Source organism: Muntiacus reevesi, chromosome 14, assembly GCF_963930625.1.
Source record: "Muntiacus reevesi chromosome 14, mMunRee1.1, whole genome shotgun sequence".
Classification (NCBI taxonomy): Eukaryota; Metazoa; Chordata; class Mammalia; order Artiodactyla; family Cervidae; genus Muntiacus; species Muntiacus reevesi.
The window spans coordinates 64727501-64746343 of record NC_089262.1 but is presented as its reverse complement, the minus strand read 5'-3'; the positions used below and the strand labels follow the sequence as shown (position 1 = coordinate 64746343).

General features: G+C 48.3%; 1 protein-coding gene across 1 annotated transcript in view; it reads left to right on the top strand.

Moving 5' to 3' along the window:
• The window catches only part of FGF18 (fibroblast growth factor 18), a 35863-nt gene extending 34107 nt beyond the window's left edge, over positions 1–1756 (top strand). The window contains exon 5 of the mRNA XM_065905416.1: positions 688–1756. Coding sequence (XP_065761488.1) covers positions 688–954 — 267 coding nt within the window. The 3' untranslated portion in view covers positions 955–1756. The remainder of the gene's footprint in view (positions 1–687) is intronic.
• Positions 1757–18843: the final 17087 nt, after the last annotated feature.

Below are 18843 nucleotides of genomic sequence, written 5' to 3'. Positions count from 1 at the left end.
TTTCTGTTGCATGTGATAGAACACAGTCTCAGCTGTTCCAAAGGAAATGAGATATTATTGGCCCACATAACAGTGAGGTAACTTGAACTTCAGATATAGCTTGGTAGGTCCAGAAATGGAACGATGTGAGGAGGACTTGGTTTCTTTCATTCTCTTCCTCTTGGCTTTCTTCCTCCAAGCTGACCTTGTTGTCAGGCAGCATCTCCCCTCATGGGGGTACAGAGGCTGCCTTTGTTTCAGCCTTACTGTTTCCCAAGTTTAAACTGGCCTGTGTTTGGGGGGATTATTTATAACAGGGTCTTGAGGACTGCTTACTGGATGACGCAGGCCATGTGCTGTGTTCTGCACCAGTCACAGGAAATAATATTTTAATTGGTCAGATCTGAATCTTTTGTTCTAGTAGAGCTGAGGAAGCCCCTGGTTCCATCGTGGGAGTGGAAAAGAAAGGGATCCCTGAATGGTAATGGGAAGCTGGCACCTAATTGGTGAGCAGGGAAGGATGCAGAGGCCGCTACGTCAAGTCCACTCTAGGGGTCCAGGGAGTGGAACTGCTGAGGCCAAAGCTTGGGGTCAGGCCCTTTCCACTTTGCCATCCCAAGCCCTGGCCCCTGCCGCTGCCTTCTCTACACGGCTCTGCCCCCGCCACCTGTCCGTCCTCTCTCACCTCCTCCTCCTCTCTTCCTGCAGCCTGATGGCACCAGCAAGGAGTGTGTGTTCATCGAGAAGGTCCTGGAGAACAACTACACAGCCCTGATGTCGGCCAAGTACTCTGGCTGGTACGTGGGCTTCACCAAGAAGGGGCGGCCGCGGAAGGGCCCCAAGACCCGCGAGAACCAGCAGGATGTGCACTTCATGAAGCGCTACCCCAAGGGACAGGCCGAGCTGCAGAAGCCCTTCAAGTACACCACCGTGACCAAGCGGTCCCGGCGGATCCGCCCCACGCACCCCGGCTAGGCGGGCGCCGCCATGCGCCTAGGCCGCCCCAGCCCACACTCACACTCACGGAGAACTGCAATCAGAGGAATATTTTTACATGAAAAATAAGGAAGAATTTCTATTTTTGTACATGTGTTTAAGAGAAGACAAAACTGAACCAAAATTCTTGGGGGAGGGGAGCGATAAGGATTTTATTGTTGACTTGAAACCCCTATGACAGAAGACTCACACCAAGGAACTGTTGTCAACGCACAGGTGCTTGTGTCTCTAGGAACAGACAGCTCGGAACTCGGCCCAGAGGAGGGCTGGAGTGAGGAAAGCGACACTCGGAGAAACCAAAGTCCTTTTTCCCAAAGGTTCTTAAAGCAAAAAAAAAAAAAAAAGACAGAAAAAAAAAAGCAAAAACAAAAAAGAAAAAGAGAAAGTAGTGTTTCCCCCACCCAGCCAACTCCCCCTCTTTCCCAGTCCCCTGTCCCTGCCCCAGAGTCCAACAAAAATCGCTCTCTGGTTTGCAGTCATTTATTTATTGTCCGCTGCAAGCTGCCCTGAGACACCGCGCAGGGAAGGCGTGCCCTCAGAATTCTCGGCGCCTCGACTCTCGACGACAGACGGCCTCGTCCAATCACGGTGACCCTGCATTACTCACACTTCTGGAGGATGCTGCTATCGACCTTCCGTGACTCACGTGACCTAGTACACCAATGAATAAGGGAATATTTTAAAACCAGCTATATTATATATATTATATATATATAAGCTATTTATTTCACCTCTCTGTATATTGCAGTTTCATGAACCAAGTATTACTGCCTCAACAATTAAAAACAATTGACAAATTATTTAAAAAACCATGAGGTGAGTGGTGGCCAGGGGCAGGGCTCAGGTGCCCCTCCATGTCTCGTTCTTCTTGGTCTGAGGTCCTTGGGCTGAGAGCTGGGGCCTTGCTCATTCATTTCATGTATCATTCATTCATTCCACATGGGCTATGCTCAAGGCACTGGTCTAAGCCCTGAGGATGCAGCCTTAATCAAAGCAGATGGTAACCCTTGCTTCCAGAAAGATTAAATTCTAGCGAGCCATGACTCAGTGGCCGACTCAGTCATACGTTCACACGTTCACATACATGTGCTCTCACGCACAGTTATGGCCCACGGGTATTCACGGCCCTACTGAGTCCTGTTGGACTCTTTGCGACCCCGTGGACTGCAGCATGCCAGACTTCCCTGGTCTTCCCTGTCTCCCGGAGTTTGCTCAAACTCATGACCATTGAGTTGGTGATGCCATTCAACCATCTCATCCTCTGTCACCTCTTCTCCTCCTGCCCTCAATCTTCGCCAGCATCAGGCTCTTTTTTCAAGGCCCTGGGGATTTATCAAAAAACATAAACAAAAAATCACAGCCTGCTGGGAACTTCACTTACAGTAATTCTCTTGACAGCAATGATTCATTGCTTCATGCATTGATTGATTAATTGAATCACTGATTCAACATATATTTATTAAACCCTTACTAAGTGCCAGCCACTCTTAGGTACTGAGAATTCATCAAAACAGATCCCCCCCCCCCCCAAAAAAAATCATGAATTTGCAGTCAGGCTTATTGATTGAGTCATTTGGGGAGTTGACCCCGGGTTTTGCCAGGCACAGACTGAACAGGGCACGGGTGGGCCCCTCTCTCCTTTCGGTGGTGGGGGGGTCAGGTGGCCCAGGTCGGGAGGGGACCTGGTGTTTCTTCCGCAGACCCTCACGGGCTGGAGCACGAGGAGTGTGTCTGGCCTCGGGAACCTCCAGGGGCTTTGGTGTCAAGGTCTTTTTTCTTCCAGGGCCTGCCCTAGGATGTGGGGGAGAGGCTGCCTTAGTCTTGGGGTGGAAAGTGGAGTGGACTTGAGGTTGACTGAGGGTCTCTTCTAGGGTTCCGTCTGGGTTGAAAACCCCCTTGCCGAGAATGGCCAGAAGGGGTCCCCAGTGAGGCCCTGCAGGGAGGGCAGGGGCAGGGGCAGTAGCGTCTCCTCTGCAGAGGCCTCCTGGACCGAGGGAGCCTGGCTTCTTTGGAGCTCCCTCTGTGACCCCCTCAGAACTCAGGCCGGACACCACCCTTGGTTCTGTCTGTCTTCAGCCCTGGGCCCTCGCCTTCCTGCCCTTCACAGTACATCTTCATGAGGGCTTTGTGAAGCCCTTTCAGGGGCCTTATCTCATTGTGACTTCAGGATGATTTGTGAGGAAGGGACTATCATTATCCTCATGGTATGGGTGGGGAGACTCAGAGAAGTTTAGCTGCTTTCCCAAGGTCACAGAATAAGCTGTGGGGTGGGTATCCAAACCCTAGACGCTCTTCGATTGCAGTACCTGCTACTTGGTGAGTGCTTACTGGACGTGAGACCCCCTGCTGGGTGCTTCGTGTCCCCCTCCCTGGCATCCAGCAAATATCCCTTGTGTGGGACCGTTGGACCGATGACCAGACCGGGGCCCAGAGAGAACTCTTGACGTGCCCAAGGCCTCCGTGAGCAAGTGAGGAATCTGAGATCCTTGATGATAATAATGGTGACTGTGGTGGTCATTTATTGGGCACCTATTATGTGTCAGTTCCTTTCAGCCTCTACTATTTTATTTCATTGAAGCCATAACCCTGTGAGTTGAACATGTCCTATCTTTTGCGTTGGAAGTTTCAGAGAAATGAAATGACCTGCCCAAAGCAATCCAAGCTAGAAAATAGTGGCACCAGTATTTAGTCAATACATTGAATCAACCATTCATTCATCTGATAAATACATATTGTTGACTGTGAGCCAGATGCTGTGTCAGGGCCTGGAGATACCGTAGTTAGCTGAGCAGAGTCCCTGCCTCAGGAGCTTACGGTCCCTTGGGGGAAGATACAGTAAACTGAATAAATATAAACTATTTCAGGTAGTGGTAAAACATAAGGAAAAAGAAAACAGGGTGAGGAGATAGAGGTGATGGAGCTGCTATTTTAGATAGAGAGGGAAGGGAAGGTCTCTGGAGGAGGAGTCCCATGCAGACACCGAGGGTAAGAGCATTCCAGATAGAGGGAGCAGAGAGTGCAAAGGCCTGGAAGCCTGTCAGGGAAATAATACGGAGCGCCCATGGGCTCATTGCAGTGAATGGAGGAGAGAAGCTGAGCGTTGGAGGGGCTAAAACACCACTCCTTCCCTGGGGGCTCAGCGGCAAAGAATCTGCCTGCCAATGCGGGAGACCTGGGTTCGATCTCTTGGTCGGAAGATCCCACTCCAGTATTCTTGCCTGGGAGATCCCATGGACAGACGAGCCTGGTGGGTTGCAGTCCATGGGATCACAAAAGAACTGGACACGACTGAGCAGCTAAACAGCAACAACAAAACCACCCCTTGAGCTTGTTTATTTGGCGTGAGATGGGGAGCCACGTGTGATGTGCCTGACACTTAGAAGGGTCTGCTCTGGCTCCTGTGTGGGGAAGGACGGGCAGACTCCAGCCTGGGGTGCCTGAGGCCAGGACGACCCTGCGCTGCACTGCCTTCTGCTGCTGGCTGTGGCCTGCCTCCACCCCCTCCCCAGTACATCCTTCTGTTGCCGACTGTGGCCTGCCTACCCCCAGCGCATCCTTCTCCTGCTGACTGTGGCCTGCCTCCCCCTCCTTCCTCAAGCCTCCATCCTCATCCCACAGGCTGCCGACACTGCCCACATCCAACACCTTGCCTTGACTCCATCCCAGGTGCCTGGGCCAGTGGTGATTTCCTCTTCTTAGTCCTCCAGAGACTTGGAGGATCTGGAGCCCTGGAGTGAATCACGTCCCCTGTCTGGGCCTGACTTTGGAAGATGCGGACAGAGATTTCTGGATATTTCCCGAGCTGTGAGAAACATGTGAATCAGTGCACTGGACTGGTGAGAAGATTTCTCAGCCAAAGAGGATGTCTTAGGATGCTTTCTTGAGGGAAGAGTTGAATAAGTATGTCCACAGTCCATCTGAACAGAGCCCCAGTAATAATAACCACCACTTCTGAAGCATCTTCTATGTATCAAGCATGAGCTTACTGAATCCACCCAACCAGCCTTAGGAGTGGGCTTTTTTAGCCTCACTTTATAAAGCAGGCTCAGAGAGGTGAAGTCACTTGCCTGAGGTCACACAGACAGTAAGTAGAGCAGCTGGGATTTGAACCCAGGTCCATCTGTTTCTGTGGTTTGATGCCAGTCTGAGTGGTTAGAGCACTCAGCATCTGTCCAGAGTTTTCATCTCCCCTCTCAGCCCCCTGATCCTGCCCTGGTGTCCATCATCTCCCAGCTCCCAGAGGGTGGCGGCAGATATAAACGACACTTTCAGGTGCCTAATGACAGCCTGTCCCTGACCCTCTGGATCCTCCCCAGGATGCCAGTGTCCCAGAGGCCACGAGATGGGGGATCTAGGATACCAGAGTTTGTTTTTCACTTGGCCACTTTGCCAGCTGTGTGATCCTGGACATGTCTTGTCTTCCATGAGCAGTGTCCTTCATTAATCCAACTATTCTTACCTTGCAGGGCCCATGTGATGTTCAAAAGAGATAGGAGAGCAAATAGTTGGGGATTGTTCCTGTAATAGGAGCTGGAAGGCACCCACACAAGTGTTTTATCCTCAGTCTTTTCTTTCTGTCTCTCCTCAGCCTCATCACCATTTTTTTTTTTTTGGTCAAGACCCAGGCAATATGTGGGATCTTAGTTCCCTTACCAGGAATCAAACCTGTGCCCCCAGTGGAAGGATGGAGTTTTAACCACTGGACCATCTGGGAAGTCCCAACCTCATCAGTTTAGAGAGGAAGGAACCACGACTCAGACAGGGGAAGTGACTTTCGCCAGAGCACCCAGTGAGTTAATGACAGAGCCCATTAGATGACCAGTGAATGGTGATGATGCCGACAGTGAGCCCCATGAGTTATATATCACAGGGAGGTGGGTCAGGGCTCTTCCAGGGAGGTCAGGGGTGACGGGCTCCTTCACTGGCCAGTCAGGTCCCCCTTAGCATCCTTTCAAAGTTTGCTTCTCTGACCCAAAGAAGAAGAGGGCAGAAGGAAAGGGCTGAGGTCCCTTGATCCCAGACCCTCCCCTCTGCTCCGCACCCCTCCAGTGGTACTGTGTGCCTGAGTACCGGAAGTGAGCACAGACGGACCCTTGCCTGGTGTTCCAAGAGGCCAGTAGCGGCAGTGACAGTAGGATCAGCCCCCACACAGGAGGGAGTGGGTTTGGGGACCGCAGCGCGCTCCACCTGCCTGCCCCCCCTCCCCCGTGCTGTTTGTTATTCAGTCTCTTAAGTCGTGTCCGGCTCTTTGCAACCCGGTGGACATAGCACGCCAGGCTCCTCTGTCCTCCACTGTCTCCCAGACTTTGCTTAAACTCATGCCCATCGAGTTGGTGATGCCATCAACCATCTCATCCTTTCCTTTTGCCCTCAATCTTTCCCAGCATCAGGGTCTTTTCCAATGAGTTGGCTCTTCGCATCAGGTGGCCAAAGTGTTGGAGTTTCAGCTTCAGCATCAGTCCTTCCAATGAATACTCAGGACTGATTATCTTTAGGATGGACTGGTTGGATCTTGTTGCAGTCCAAGGGACTCTCAAGAGTCCTCTCCAGCATCAGCATTCGAACGCATCAGTTCTTTGCTGCTCAGCTTTCCATATGGTCCAACTCTCCATCCACATGTGACTGCTGGAAAAACCACGCTAGGGCATTGTTTGGATTCAGTCTCCTCCCTCTGTGGCCACGCCTGCCCTGACCACTGGGATGGGAAGGGGAAGTGATGTCTATCAGGCACCTACTCTGGACCAATGCTTATGATCACAGTGATGTGCACACATACTGTTCAGGATGGTTCCTGGTGCAGAGTAAGCTCTTGGTACCTGAGCTATCACTACCATCACATTTGATTGGCACAAAGACCTTGCAAGACAGCTGTTAGGAGGCCCCTTTGTAGATAGGGAAACTGAGGCCCCTAGAAAAATGCCATTGGCCCCAGGTTTAATGGTAGAAAGTGACAGAGCCAGATTTGAATCCAGGCTTCTCTGTTCCTACTTTCCACTTCCGCACCATTCCTCCTCATCCTTGCTTTTGTTGGGGGTGGAGAGGGGAATAAAGGCACGAAAACTTGGGGCAAGAGAAGTAAAGTGTCCCTACTGGGTGAGTGGGGAGGAAGTGACAACAGGAGAGGCTGGGTCTGGGGGTGTTCCTGCCACCCAGGTGGGCTGAGGGGCGGGGCGGGGGGTGAAGCCCCCGGCTGAGCACAGGAACGCGATGCTGTCCTGACTGACCAGCTGGGGCCTCTTGAGCCTGGGCTAGGATGCTGGGGGCTCGAAAGCCCCATGAACGGGCAGAGCCCTTCCTCCACAGCCTCAGGATTGGGGCTTCCAAACAAACAGTAGTGAATCAAATGCCAAAGATGTGAAGGTTGCCCCCAACCATGCAATTAGCAGTGGATCTGTTACAAGCATTAGGTGAGGAGTTGGGGAGCAGATGGCGGCGAGGCTCACCCGTGCCGCCCTGCCCCGGGACCGCCTGGCCCCCAGGCTGAAACTCCCAGCTCTGGCAAGGAGAGGAGTGGGCAGGTAGCCTGCTGGTGTCTGGCCCCCTGCAGAGCGGGCCAGTAATGAACCAGGCATTCCTTCCCTCCCGAGGGCAGCTTCACGGACCTAATGAGCACCTGTAAGAATTTCTCCCCAGCTCCTCCATTGTAGAAACAGCAACTGTGAATATTCCAACCTACCAGACTGACCACTGCAGGCCCCACTGTGGCCCCTGGGGTGGGTCAGAGGTGCTGCTGGTTTTAAACGACTCTCACAGACTGATGTTTTGGTCATACGGGGCTGATTGTCACTTGCTGATCACCAATATTGATCACCTATTGATTACCCCAGTTCTCTTAAGTCTCATCCCAGTCCTCTGAGATAGTTAATTTTATCTGCTTCCTACAGATGAGGAAACTGAGGCCCTGAGAAGGTCAAGGTCAAAAAGTCAAAGCTTGGGTAAGGTCATCCGTCAGACTTCTGAAATCCTGCACATGACTCTTATTACCAAATAACAGCCCCCCAGGGAGTTGATCTTAACTGTTCTATCCACAGACAGCAAATCAAAGAGGCAAAATGACATGCTCAAAGTCACTCAGTTATTAAGCAGCAAAGCCAGGATTTGAAAGTAGGCCCATTGGGTTTTAGAATCTTACCTCTCTCTCCTGCTCAATCTCTACTTCTGTCTCTGTGTTATTCTGGGTTCTTTGGCTAGAACTGACAGAAACACATGAAATTTGACTGAAGCTTATAAGGAAATTTATTGGCTGTTATAACAGAAAAATGCACAGTGACTGGCTTCAGGTAAAGCTGGATCCAGGTGCTCGGTCTCCTCTCCTAGTTTCTGCAATGTTGGCTGCATTCTCAAGAAGATTTTTCCTGTAGTTACTTATATCTAACTGGCTTGATGACTTCAGGGAAGAGGGAACATACCTTTTTTGTGTGTGCATCAGTTGCTCAGTCGTGTCTGACTCTTCGCTACCCTATTGACTGTAGCCCTCTAGGCCCCTCAGTCCATGGGATTCGCCAGGCAAGAACACTGGAGTAGGTTGCGTTCCCCCTCCAGGTGATCTTCCTCTCCCTGCTTCCCTCCAGCCCCTCCAATCCACCCAGTAACCAGGGATCGAACTCTGCATCTCCCCGGTTGCAGGCAGGTTCTTTACCACTGAGCCACCTGGGAAGCCCTACCTTTTTCAGGGGCTTTGTAAAAGTCCCAGGGTTGATTCTGGATCAGTTCTTTAACTGACCTCACATGTTCTTGAACCCACTGTGATCAGGGAGAGAGAATATTTGAGTAACAAGGTCTAGTCATGGCCACGTCCTTGGACCTGGGGTGGGGAAGCCCTCGGCCAGTTCTGTCAACAGTATCATCTGAGAGGAGCAGAAGGGTGGTTTCCCAAAGGAATGTGGAGATGTTATTATTAATATCAGAAGAAAGGGGCAAAAGCAAGAATGGTCTGCTCCAGTGCTCTCTGCTTAGGTGTGCATCAGAGTCCCCAGAAGGGCTTGTTCAGCCGGTCTTCACCCCTACATGTTCTGCTGTGAGAGGTGTGGGGTAGGCCCAAGAATGGGCAAGTTCCCAGGGGGCACTGCTGCTGGTCTGGGGGCTGCACTTAGAGAATCACTGTCTGGATCTTCCTCTTACCCTCAGTCTCGTCCCACCTTATCCTGCTGTGTAAGGGCATGTGTGCCCATCCAGGGCCTTCAGGATGGGAATGCACACACTTGTGCTATGTGAAGGCTTTCTGAGGGCCCATGGGTACAATAATCTTATGGGAATCTACTTTCCCAGATGGCACTAGTGGTAAACAACCCAGCTGCCAACGCAGGAGATGAAAGAAATGAAGGTTCGATCCCTGAGTCGGGATCTCTCTTGAGGAGGAATTGGCAACCCGTTCCAGTATTTTTGCTTGGAGAATCCCTTGGACAGAGGAGCCTGGCAGGTTACAGTCCATAGGGTCACACAGAGTCAGACACAACTGAAGCGACTTAGCATACACAGCATGCAACTTTCCCAAGTGCTCTTTCTTAAACTGCTGGAGAGCTTCCCCACGGTCCCTGGCCCCCTTCCTGCCCCTCCTCAGCTTTACTCTAGAGAGCTGCACCTCTCACTCTCCCTGCATTGCAGGCATTGCCTGGGGTGTAGGAAGTCCCAGCCCATGGACTGAAGGGATGCCATCGCTGTGGGGAGCTCCCTGTAATCGTGGAGCCATGGATCTAAGGCCTCAGGCTTTCCCTTGTCTTCAGATTGATCTAGTCTCTAAGGCCAAAATGTGCATCCTGTTTTGGTCCAGATTGGATTATTCTGAATTCAGGTACTGTGGGGTGGTGGGAGTACTGATAATTTTTCTTCAATTACCTTGCTTCTTTTGTCCCCCAAATATTATCTGTAATGCATTCACTACTAAGCGATGGTCTTATGAAAACAAAAGATGTATCAATGGTGGTGAGAGTAATTTATTTGACTTAAGGGACACAAACTCACAGCTAAATTCAATGCTTTAGCTCTCCATCTGTCTATCTACCTATCGAACCATCTTGGAATGGCAATATTCAAGTCTTTGAAAAGAACACTCTTTGAAATGCCAGTCTGGGTCCTGCTGTCTTGTCACCATTCTCTGAGATGAGAAAGAGCCAGGAATGTTTCTCATCTTCTCCTGTGGTTCATGTTTCTGTGGGATATTTTGCCAATCTCAAGAAGAAGTAGCCGAAACGTTCCAGAATTACTTCCTACAGCTCATATCTGAGCAAAATGCAGCAGAGGAAGGTTAGTGTTTTGTCTTTCTTGGACATTTATTAAAACTTGCAGGGGAAATATTTTCATTTAACTTTTGAATAAAGATGACTGGCTACCATAAACCCATCATTTTTCACTTGTTCACTTGGGTGTAAATCTTCTATTTGCTGTCACTTGTCACTACTCATTTATTCATTCTTCATGTGTATTTATTAGAATTAGATGAATGTAATTTGTAAGACATGATTTTTACTGAAAAGATATCCTTTTCAAAGTTATTTAAGGGGATTCTTGAGAGAAAAGTGTGAAGACCCTGATCTAGTTCAATTCGTGCATCTGTGCTTGCTATCCTGAGGCATAGATGTATAGTCTCATTTTGAAAACACTCCCCAGGGCACTGACTGCCTGCCTGCCTTCTGCAGCTGGGAGCACAAATGCGCCTCAGTGTGGTCTCATGGGGGGGACCTCAACAGGCAACCTTTGGGGAGCTCACAGTTGAGGTGAACAGCTGGACACTGAAACAGTAAATGGAGATTTAACTGCAAGGAGAAAGCAGGGAAGGGCAGTCCAGGCAAAAGGAACATCAATGTGATAGCAGAGAGAAGCAAAAAGATATAAAGATTTACAGACTATGACCTGGCCGAAAATGGGGAGTGTGAGGTGGAGTGATGTGGATGCAGCTGGGAGAGGGGAGAGACAGTCAAGGCCATGGCTTTCATAGCCCCCATTTTAAAAAAATGTCCACTCATATATATGTATATATACATATACACATACATGCATGCATGCTAAGGCACTTCTGTCGTGTCTGACTCTTTGCAACTCTATTGACTGTGGCCCACCAAGCTCCTCTGTCAGTGGGATTCTCCCAGCAGGGAAACTGGAGTGGGTTGCCGTACTCTTCCGGACCCAAGGATAGAACCCACGACTTTCGTGTCTCCTGCATCGGCAGGTGGGCTCTTTACCACTAGCGCCGCCTGGGAAGCTATGTATATGTGTGTGTGTATGTGTATATATGCCTATGTGTGTATATGTGTGTGCATATAGATGTGTATATGTATATGTGAAATATTTCTTTACTTGGCCGCCTTGGGTCTCTGTTGCATCCTGCAGGATCTTTGGTTGTGGCGCAAGAGCGCTGTAGCTGTGGTGTGTGGCACGTGGACTGTTAGATCCCCGACCGGGGGCTGAACTGGTGTCCCCTGCATCAGCAGGCAGATTCTTAACCACTGGATCACCAGGGAAATCCCCATAGCCCCCATCTTTGCACAGCATTCCTGCACTGTGCGCGTATCTCCAAGCTCACACACACCCTGCTCTGCACACACAGGAAGAGTCACACTCCAACACTCTGCCAAGTGCATACCAACACTAAGCTAGCACAAGGTCAGGCCTCCCTCCTGCCTTCCCTCCCTCTTCCTTCCTGCTTGTGACATTTTCTGAGTACCTACTCTATCCTGGGCTCCTTGGAGATAAGAACTGTGATCTCTGCCCCCAGTCTTACTGAGGAGACAGTTAACAGTGACACACGGTGGTTAGGACACAACAGGCAAGGATAGTACAAAGAGGGAGTCATCGAGGACTTCCTGGAGGAGGAGTCCTGGAAGCTGAGAACTGAAAACAGGAGGAAGCACTGGCAAGAATAGGAGGGGGAGAGAGGGATGGAACCTTCTAGGTAGAAGAAGCGGCATGTGCAAAGACCTGGCTAAGAGAGCATAGCCTCCAGGAAAACACAGAGAGGGTCCCCAGGGAGGATTCATTATTTCAACTTGGTTGGAAAAAATGGGGGAGGGGATGCTCCTGCAGGACTCTCCTCAGGTTTCTGTCTTGCTGGGGAGGCTGGGCCCTGGGCTGATGGACAAGGATGATGGTGGTGGGTACCACACCTTCCTCAAGAACCCCCAGGGGGGCTGCTTTAGAACCCGTTGTGATTCTGCTCCTCATGTGAAGGCAGTCACTGAGGGCCGTGCCCTGCGTCGGCGGTCCCCGACCAGGGTTACTTCGGGACCCTTGGCTGTGTGTGGGGACACTCTCGGTTGTCACGGTTGGGTGGCAGCTACGGGCATCTCGTGGGTAGAGACCGAGGATGCTACTAAACATCATACCATGTACAGAACAGACCCCACAACAAAGAGTCATCTGGCTAAGGTGTCAGTTGTCCTGACACTGGAAAACCTTGGCCCAGATCCATTTTTTTCAGAAAAGTGGCAAAACGGTTATTTTTCTAATGCTATCATTTCTTCTTCAGTGATTGACTGGGATTCTTCTGTAAACAGGAACTTTTCTCCATCAGCTATTCAGTTACCCCAAGAGATTCACACAGGAAAGACAAGTACCTGATTCTTCATCTACCAGCTTTCAGAATACTTCATTAACTAGCATTCTCCAAAGATGACCGAAGCATTTTTTTTTTTAGTACAGCCATGAGAATTTTAAGGAACTTAATGTCTTTCTTTCCTTGTTTTTAAAAAATATTTATTATCTGGCTGTGCTGTGTCTTAGTTGCAACATGTGAACTCAGTTGCAGCATGTGGGATCTAGTTTCCTGACAGGGGATCGAACCTGGAACCCCTGCATTGGGAGCACGGAGTCAGCCGCTGGATCACCAGGGAAGTCCCAAGAAACTTAGTCTTTCAATCCATGGCCATGATCGGCCTTTGTGACGGGCAGACTCCTTCATCTTTGGCCAGTGAGGACCCCTTGGGGTGACTTTTAACTGTTCTGATCGCTGGTTTGCTTCTGGGTATGACAAGGTGTCGCTGGGTTATCTTGTACATTTTAAAGTTCTTAGTGCTGTGCCTGGGACTTATGAGTGTTCATCTAGCTCAGTGACTACTGTAAGGACAGAAATCAGTTCCTCCAAATCGCTTGCTCACAACGCCCAGCAATTTCCAACACTTGCTTTCTGTACCTCCAGGCAGTTTGGGGCAGGTCCTGAATGTGATGAAGAGTCAGGTTAGCCAGAGAGGGTTGCAAACAGTGGCTTTGTTGGGAGAGGGACTTGCCAGCCAAGAGAGCACGTAGATTAGAAGCCAGGGCAAATGGGCAGAAGAGAGGGGCAAATTAGCTAATTCAAGGAGTCAAGGCCTGGCTTTTGTTTTCACTGTCAGTTCTAATCCTGCCATAACCTTTGACCTAAGCCTTGAGGCAATTAGTGCCTGCAAGTGAAGAGGTGGTAGGTCTGAACTTCTGCCTCCTTCCTCCGGCTGAGTCAATACCTTTGTATTCCATTACATGTAATTGAGGCAAAGGGGCTTATTTAAGCTAACAAATGATTATTTCCCACAATAGAACCTCCATCCCAGTTAGTGAATTGGCTCTTCTAGGCAGCCTATGTTTTGTCTGCAACCAAAGCCTGTATTTCACTGACGGCTTTGTCCTCTTTCCTCCTGCTTTCTTGCTTCTCTCCCCTGCTCCTCCCCTTTGCCCTCACAATTCAATCGAGTAAATTCAATGTAACTAGCATTCACACTTAGATTTAGGCATTAGGCAGGCCAGGCCCTTAGATCTCAGTCTAATTCTGGGCCACCCCAGAAGGATCTCACAGCCTAGTGGCAAAGACAGACACATAAACAGATAAATTATAAATTATACTGTGGTGTGATAAGTGTAAATTAATTCAGCAAGTCTAGACAAGGAAGATAGATGGTGTGGAGGGGACCTTGTGCAGAAGAATTGAGAAGGGAGACAAGACTGGAGACATCTGAATCATTAGACATGAGGCTTCCGTGGACCAAAGAGGGATTTTATTCAAGTGATTTGAAGGTAGTTATTTAATAGAATGTGGCAGACTTCTCATTACAGAACACAGATTTAATTTGCATTCCCTACTTGCCTATGGGGTCATGTACTTCAGAGAAGTCTTATGCCGGTCTTTTCCTCAATGGGGTGAGTCTTGATTCATCAATCCTTGTCATACTAATCATATTCCCCTAGCCAGTGATTGACTTAAGACAGGGGTATATGATTCTATTCTGGCCAATGAGCTATGAGGGAAAGTCTGTGGTGGTGGTGGTGTGACATGTTTCTATGGAAGTTTCTTAACCTTAAAAACGGACACAGGGAAATCATAATCCCCTCTTTGAGTCTAGATTTTGGTGAAGATGTGATAGCTGGAGCAATTGTAGCCTTCTTGCAACCATGAGGAGAACCAGTTGTTATACTGAGGGCAATAGAAGGAAGGAACCTGGGTCCTAGATGCCAGTTAAGCTCCTAAATAAAGCAACATGAGGCCTTTCTGCCTTGAGATTCTCACTGTCTGAGATAACAAAATTTTCTTATATGTAAGTCTCTTTCAGTTGGGTTTTCTGTTATGTGTTGCTGAAAGTTTCTCAACTAATAATACAGAAAAGAAGGTAGAATTTGAAGAACGAGTCATGAGAAAGAAAAGAGCATTTTGGGAAGGTGATACTGCCTAGACAAAGATACTGAGAAAATAGGAAATGTACATTGTAAGTGCATAGAAGGCCCAGTTCTGAGAGGTAAAGTCAGACAGGGTTTAGCCAGGCTAGGTAGCAGCACATTTCCCTCTCTCTGCCTCCCTCCGTTCCTCCATCCTTCCTTCCTCTTCTTCAGCTAGTCTTCTCTCCAAAGGTACCTAGGAGTGACATGCAGGTAGCTGTAATCTTAGCCTATATATAAAATGTTTGCTGAGTATTCACTCTGCTCCAGACCTTGTGCTGGGCTGAATGGTCCCCTCTGAAACAGGTATCTAGTCTGGGGATAGAGACAAAAATGTTAAACCTGTTTCTAAACATGTGGTTAGTTTTAGATGATTTGTGGGCTAATATTTGTTTTCTATTTGAACAGCTATGAGTTTATTTTCATGATCAAATTCTATACATGGCAGAAATTTACATCTTCCTTTCAAATGTATCTAAGCATAGGGAAAAAGAGTTCATTTAAGGAAAGCTAGTTGGTAATGTTATAGGTGGTATGTGCATCTGATAAAACTTGTGCAGTGATAAAATCTGTGTGTGTGCATGTGTGTGTGTTAGTCTGCTCAGTTTCCCCCCCAGTCATTTGAGAATAGACTATTCTTTCAGGAACTTCTGTTTCTGTAATTTATGTAGTTCCACTGGGAGATGCCATGTACATATATGACTATCTGTTCATACCATACCATATTCAGTTAGACCAGTATCTTCTCTGAGAATTTGTCAAAGCATGAAAAGCCTCTCTATAGTGGCAGAAGTTATGAGGCATGTGACTTGAGAACTGTTGGCTATTCCTTGCCCTGCCAAGAACCCTGACCTGGAATGAGGGAGGCAGGCAAAGGGAAAGAGAAATAGGAGATACAGTTCATTCTTATTGTTCATGGTAGCTATGTTCTATACGTGATCACAAACTGAACTAGTAAATATGCAACTATCGCTCCTAGGGGAAATGCAGGTTTAGGGCCTGTGAGCCCCCGGTCACATTTTCATCAACTTATCAGTTCATGTTGTTGTTCAGTCACTCAGTCATGTCCAGCTCTTTGCGACCCCATGGGCTGAGGCACGCCAGGCTTTGCTGTCCGTCACCATCTCCTGGAGTTTGATCAGACTCATGTCCATTAAGTCAGTAATGCCAGCCAACCATCTCATTCTCTGGCGCCCCTTCTCCTCCTGCCCTCAATGTTTCCCAGCATCACGGTGTTTCCCAATGAGTCCTCTTTTCGCATCAGGTGGCCAAAGTATTAGAGACTGAACTTCAGCATCAGTCCCTCCAATGAATATTCAAGACTGATTTCCTTTAGGATGGACTGGTTGGATCTCCTTGCAGTCCAAGGGACTCTCAAGTGTCTTCTCCAGCACCACAGTTAAAAAGCATCAATTCTTCACAATCGGCCTTCTTTATGGTCCAATTCTCACATCCATACATGACTATTGGAAAAACCATAGCTTTGACTATCTGGACTTTTGTTGGCAAAGTGATGTCTGTACTTTTTAATATGCTGTCTAGGTTTGTCATAGCTTTTCTTCCAAGGAGCAAGTGTCTTCTAATTTCATGGTTGCAGTCACCATCTGCAGTGTTTGGAGCGCAAGTAAGTAAAATTTGTCACTGTTTCCACTTTTTCCTCGTCTATTTGCTATGAAAGTGATGAACCTGGATGCCATGATCTTAGTTTTTTGAATGTTGAGTTTTAAGCCAACTTTTTCATTCTCCTCTCTCACCTTCATCAAGAGACTCTTTAGCTCCTTTTCACTTTTTGCCCTTAGGGTGGTATCATCTGTGTATCTGAGGTTGTTGATATTTCTCCCAACAACCTTGATTCCAGCTTGTGCTTCACCACCCTGTATATCGCATGATGTACTCTGCATGTAAGTTAAATAAGCAGCGTGACAGCATACAGCCTTGATGCATCCCTTTCCCGATTTGGAACCTGTGCATTGTTCCACGTAAGGTTCTGACTGTTGTCTCTTGTCTTACATTCAGGTTTCTTAGGAGACAGATAAGGTGATCTGGACCTTGTTTTACTTGTGTTCCTGTTTAAAGACAATTTACTTAAAGTACATTATTGATTCACTAACATTAAGCTCACAGCCAGCGGCGCTATAACTCACTTCTGAAGGAACCTTATCTAGCACACGTGTTTTCTCCATAAGGCACATCACGGCGTTCTTGCACTTAGGATCCCTAGAGAGCACTTCAGCACTGCGCTTGGAGTCATCTTCAACAGTGAAATCGTCAACAAAAATCACTAAAATGAGAAAAAATATGGCATTAAATAGACTTAAGAAAGGACAATTTTTCATAATATGAGAGTTGAGACCAGAAAGCAGAATGTCATCTAGTTTGACCTTAGCTGGGAACGCATGGCTCAAATTCTCACCACTCTGTGCATGTCCACAAATGACGATGAGAATGCTACAAATATTGATCTGTGTGGCAAATAAATTTAACAAGTAAACAAATTTTCAAACACGGAATCCATGAAAAATGAGATTTACTATAACACAGAGAGAGAGAGATGAGAGAAAGGGGGAGGGAGAGTGGGGGAGAGAGAGAGAGTGCTTTTCTTTCTCTGCTGGGATTTGAGTCATAGGCTCTAGCTCCTTCTCTGCTCTTCTTACGGGTTGAATGTTCAATTTTGTTTGATTGTGTGAGATATTTCAGGCTTCCCTGGTGATTCAGGGGTAAAGAACCCGGCTGCCAACGCAGGAGACATGAATTTGATCCCTCGGCCATGAAGATCCCCGGAGAAGGAAATGGCAACCCATTCCAGTACTCTTGCCTGGGAAATCCCATGGACAGAGGAGCTTGGCAGGCTACAGTCCATGGGGTCACAAAAGAGTCAGACATGACTTAGTGACTAAACAGCAACAGTAATAACAGTAAGATATTTCGAGATCCTTTCCATATCCTCCCCCCTTTGTGTTTTAACCTAAGCTGATTCAGTGGAGTTCTGTTGCTTCCAACCAAGAGTTCAGAGTTAATCTATAAAGCTCTTGGCACATAGTAGGTCCTCAGTGAATGTGAGTCCTTCTCTCATGGAATACAGGGTTGACTAAAGGTAACCAATGAGTGTATGTCCTAGGGAGCAACAGTGGTTAAGAAAAAAAGGCTTTATAATAAAAACAAAAAATCGGGAGCAACATATTTCCAACTCCTCCCTTTATCCCTAGCAGCAGCAGTCACTTCTTGTCATGTTCCAGTACAGATGGAAAAGTCACCGAATTACAAACCCAGTTGCAAGCTATTTTTGGTGGAGTTGTGTGTGTGTGTGTGTGTGTGTGTGTGTGTGTGTGTGTGTGTGTGTAATGTACGCATTGGGATTCTTGGCCACAGCCTCTGTTTGTATCAGCTGTCAGCAAATCAGAGGCGCCATACACGTTTGTCATAATTCATTACATTAATTAACCACGTTTGAGAACTGGGCACAGGCCAGAGGGGATGCGGGGGAGGGAAGCCTCCACATTGTTGTGTCTGAACCTCCTGGGTCAGAATTTCCACGGTTTGATGGGCTGCCATCGCCTGCACATGTGTCCCCTGACACGCGGACCTTGATGAAATCATCATGTTTACATCTTTGAATATTCTCTGCAGATGATGCCCGTGGCGGGAAGCCAGAGGCAGAGAGCATCCCAGAACTTGGCTCTGGAGGCCCATCTCTGTACCCAAAAGGAGTCTGGAATTACCCTGATGTCCGATGCCAGACTGGGCACCCTCTGCGTGCCCACCACTCTCTGGCCAGTTCTCTGGGCAGCTGCCCAGGCTAAGCCTTCTGCAGGACAGAGGGCACCAGGCATGCCACCCCCACTCAAGGCACAGAGGGGTGAAGATGTCTTTTCTCCATGTCCCCCATTTCAGTGAATGCCAGCTGCCAGGCTCAGCGCTTGCAGATAATTCTTGACTCTTTTGCCATATCCAGTCTCCCTCCACATCCTGTTCATTCCCCTTTAATGCCACTTCTCAGGTCCCTGGACTTCAGCACTGTTTCACCACTACTCCATCTGGGTCTCCATCACCTCTCGTTCGGACCACAGAAACAGCCCTGTCTCTGCTTCTTTTTTTCCTGTCTTTTGCTTCCATCTTTCCTGGAGGCTACAGCCAGAGGGAGTTTCTGTGATGTACATAGCATATCGCTCTCCCGTTCCCATTCCTCCACACTTCTCATTGACCTTGGGATTCTTTGTGATGGCTTACAAGGCTTTCCTGACCTGGCCCTGCCAA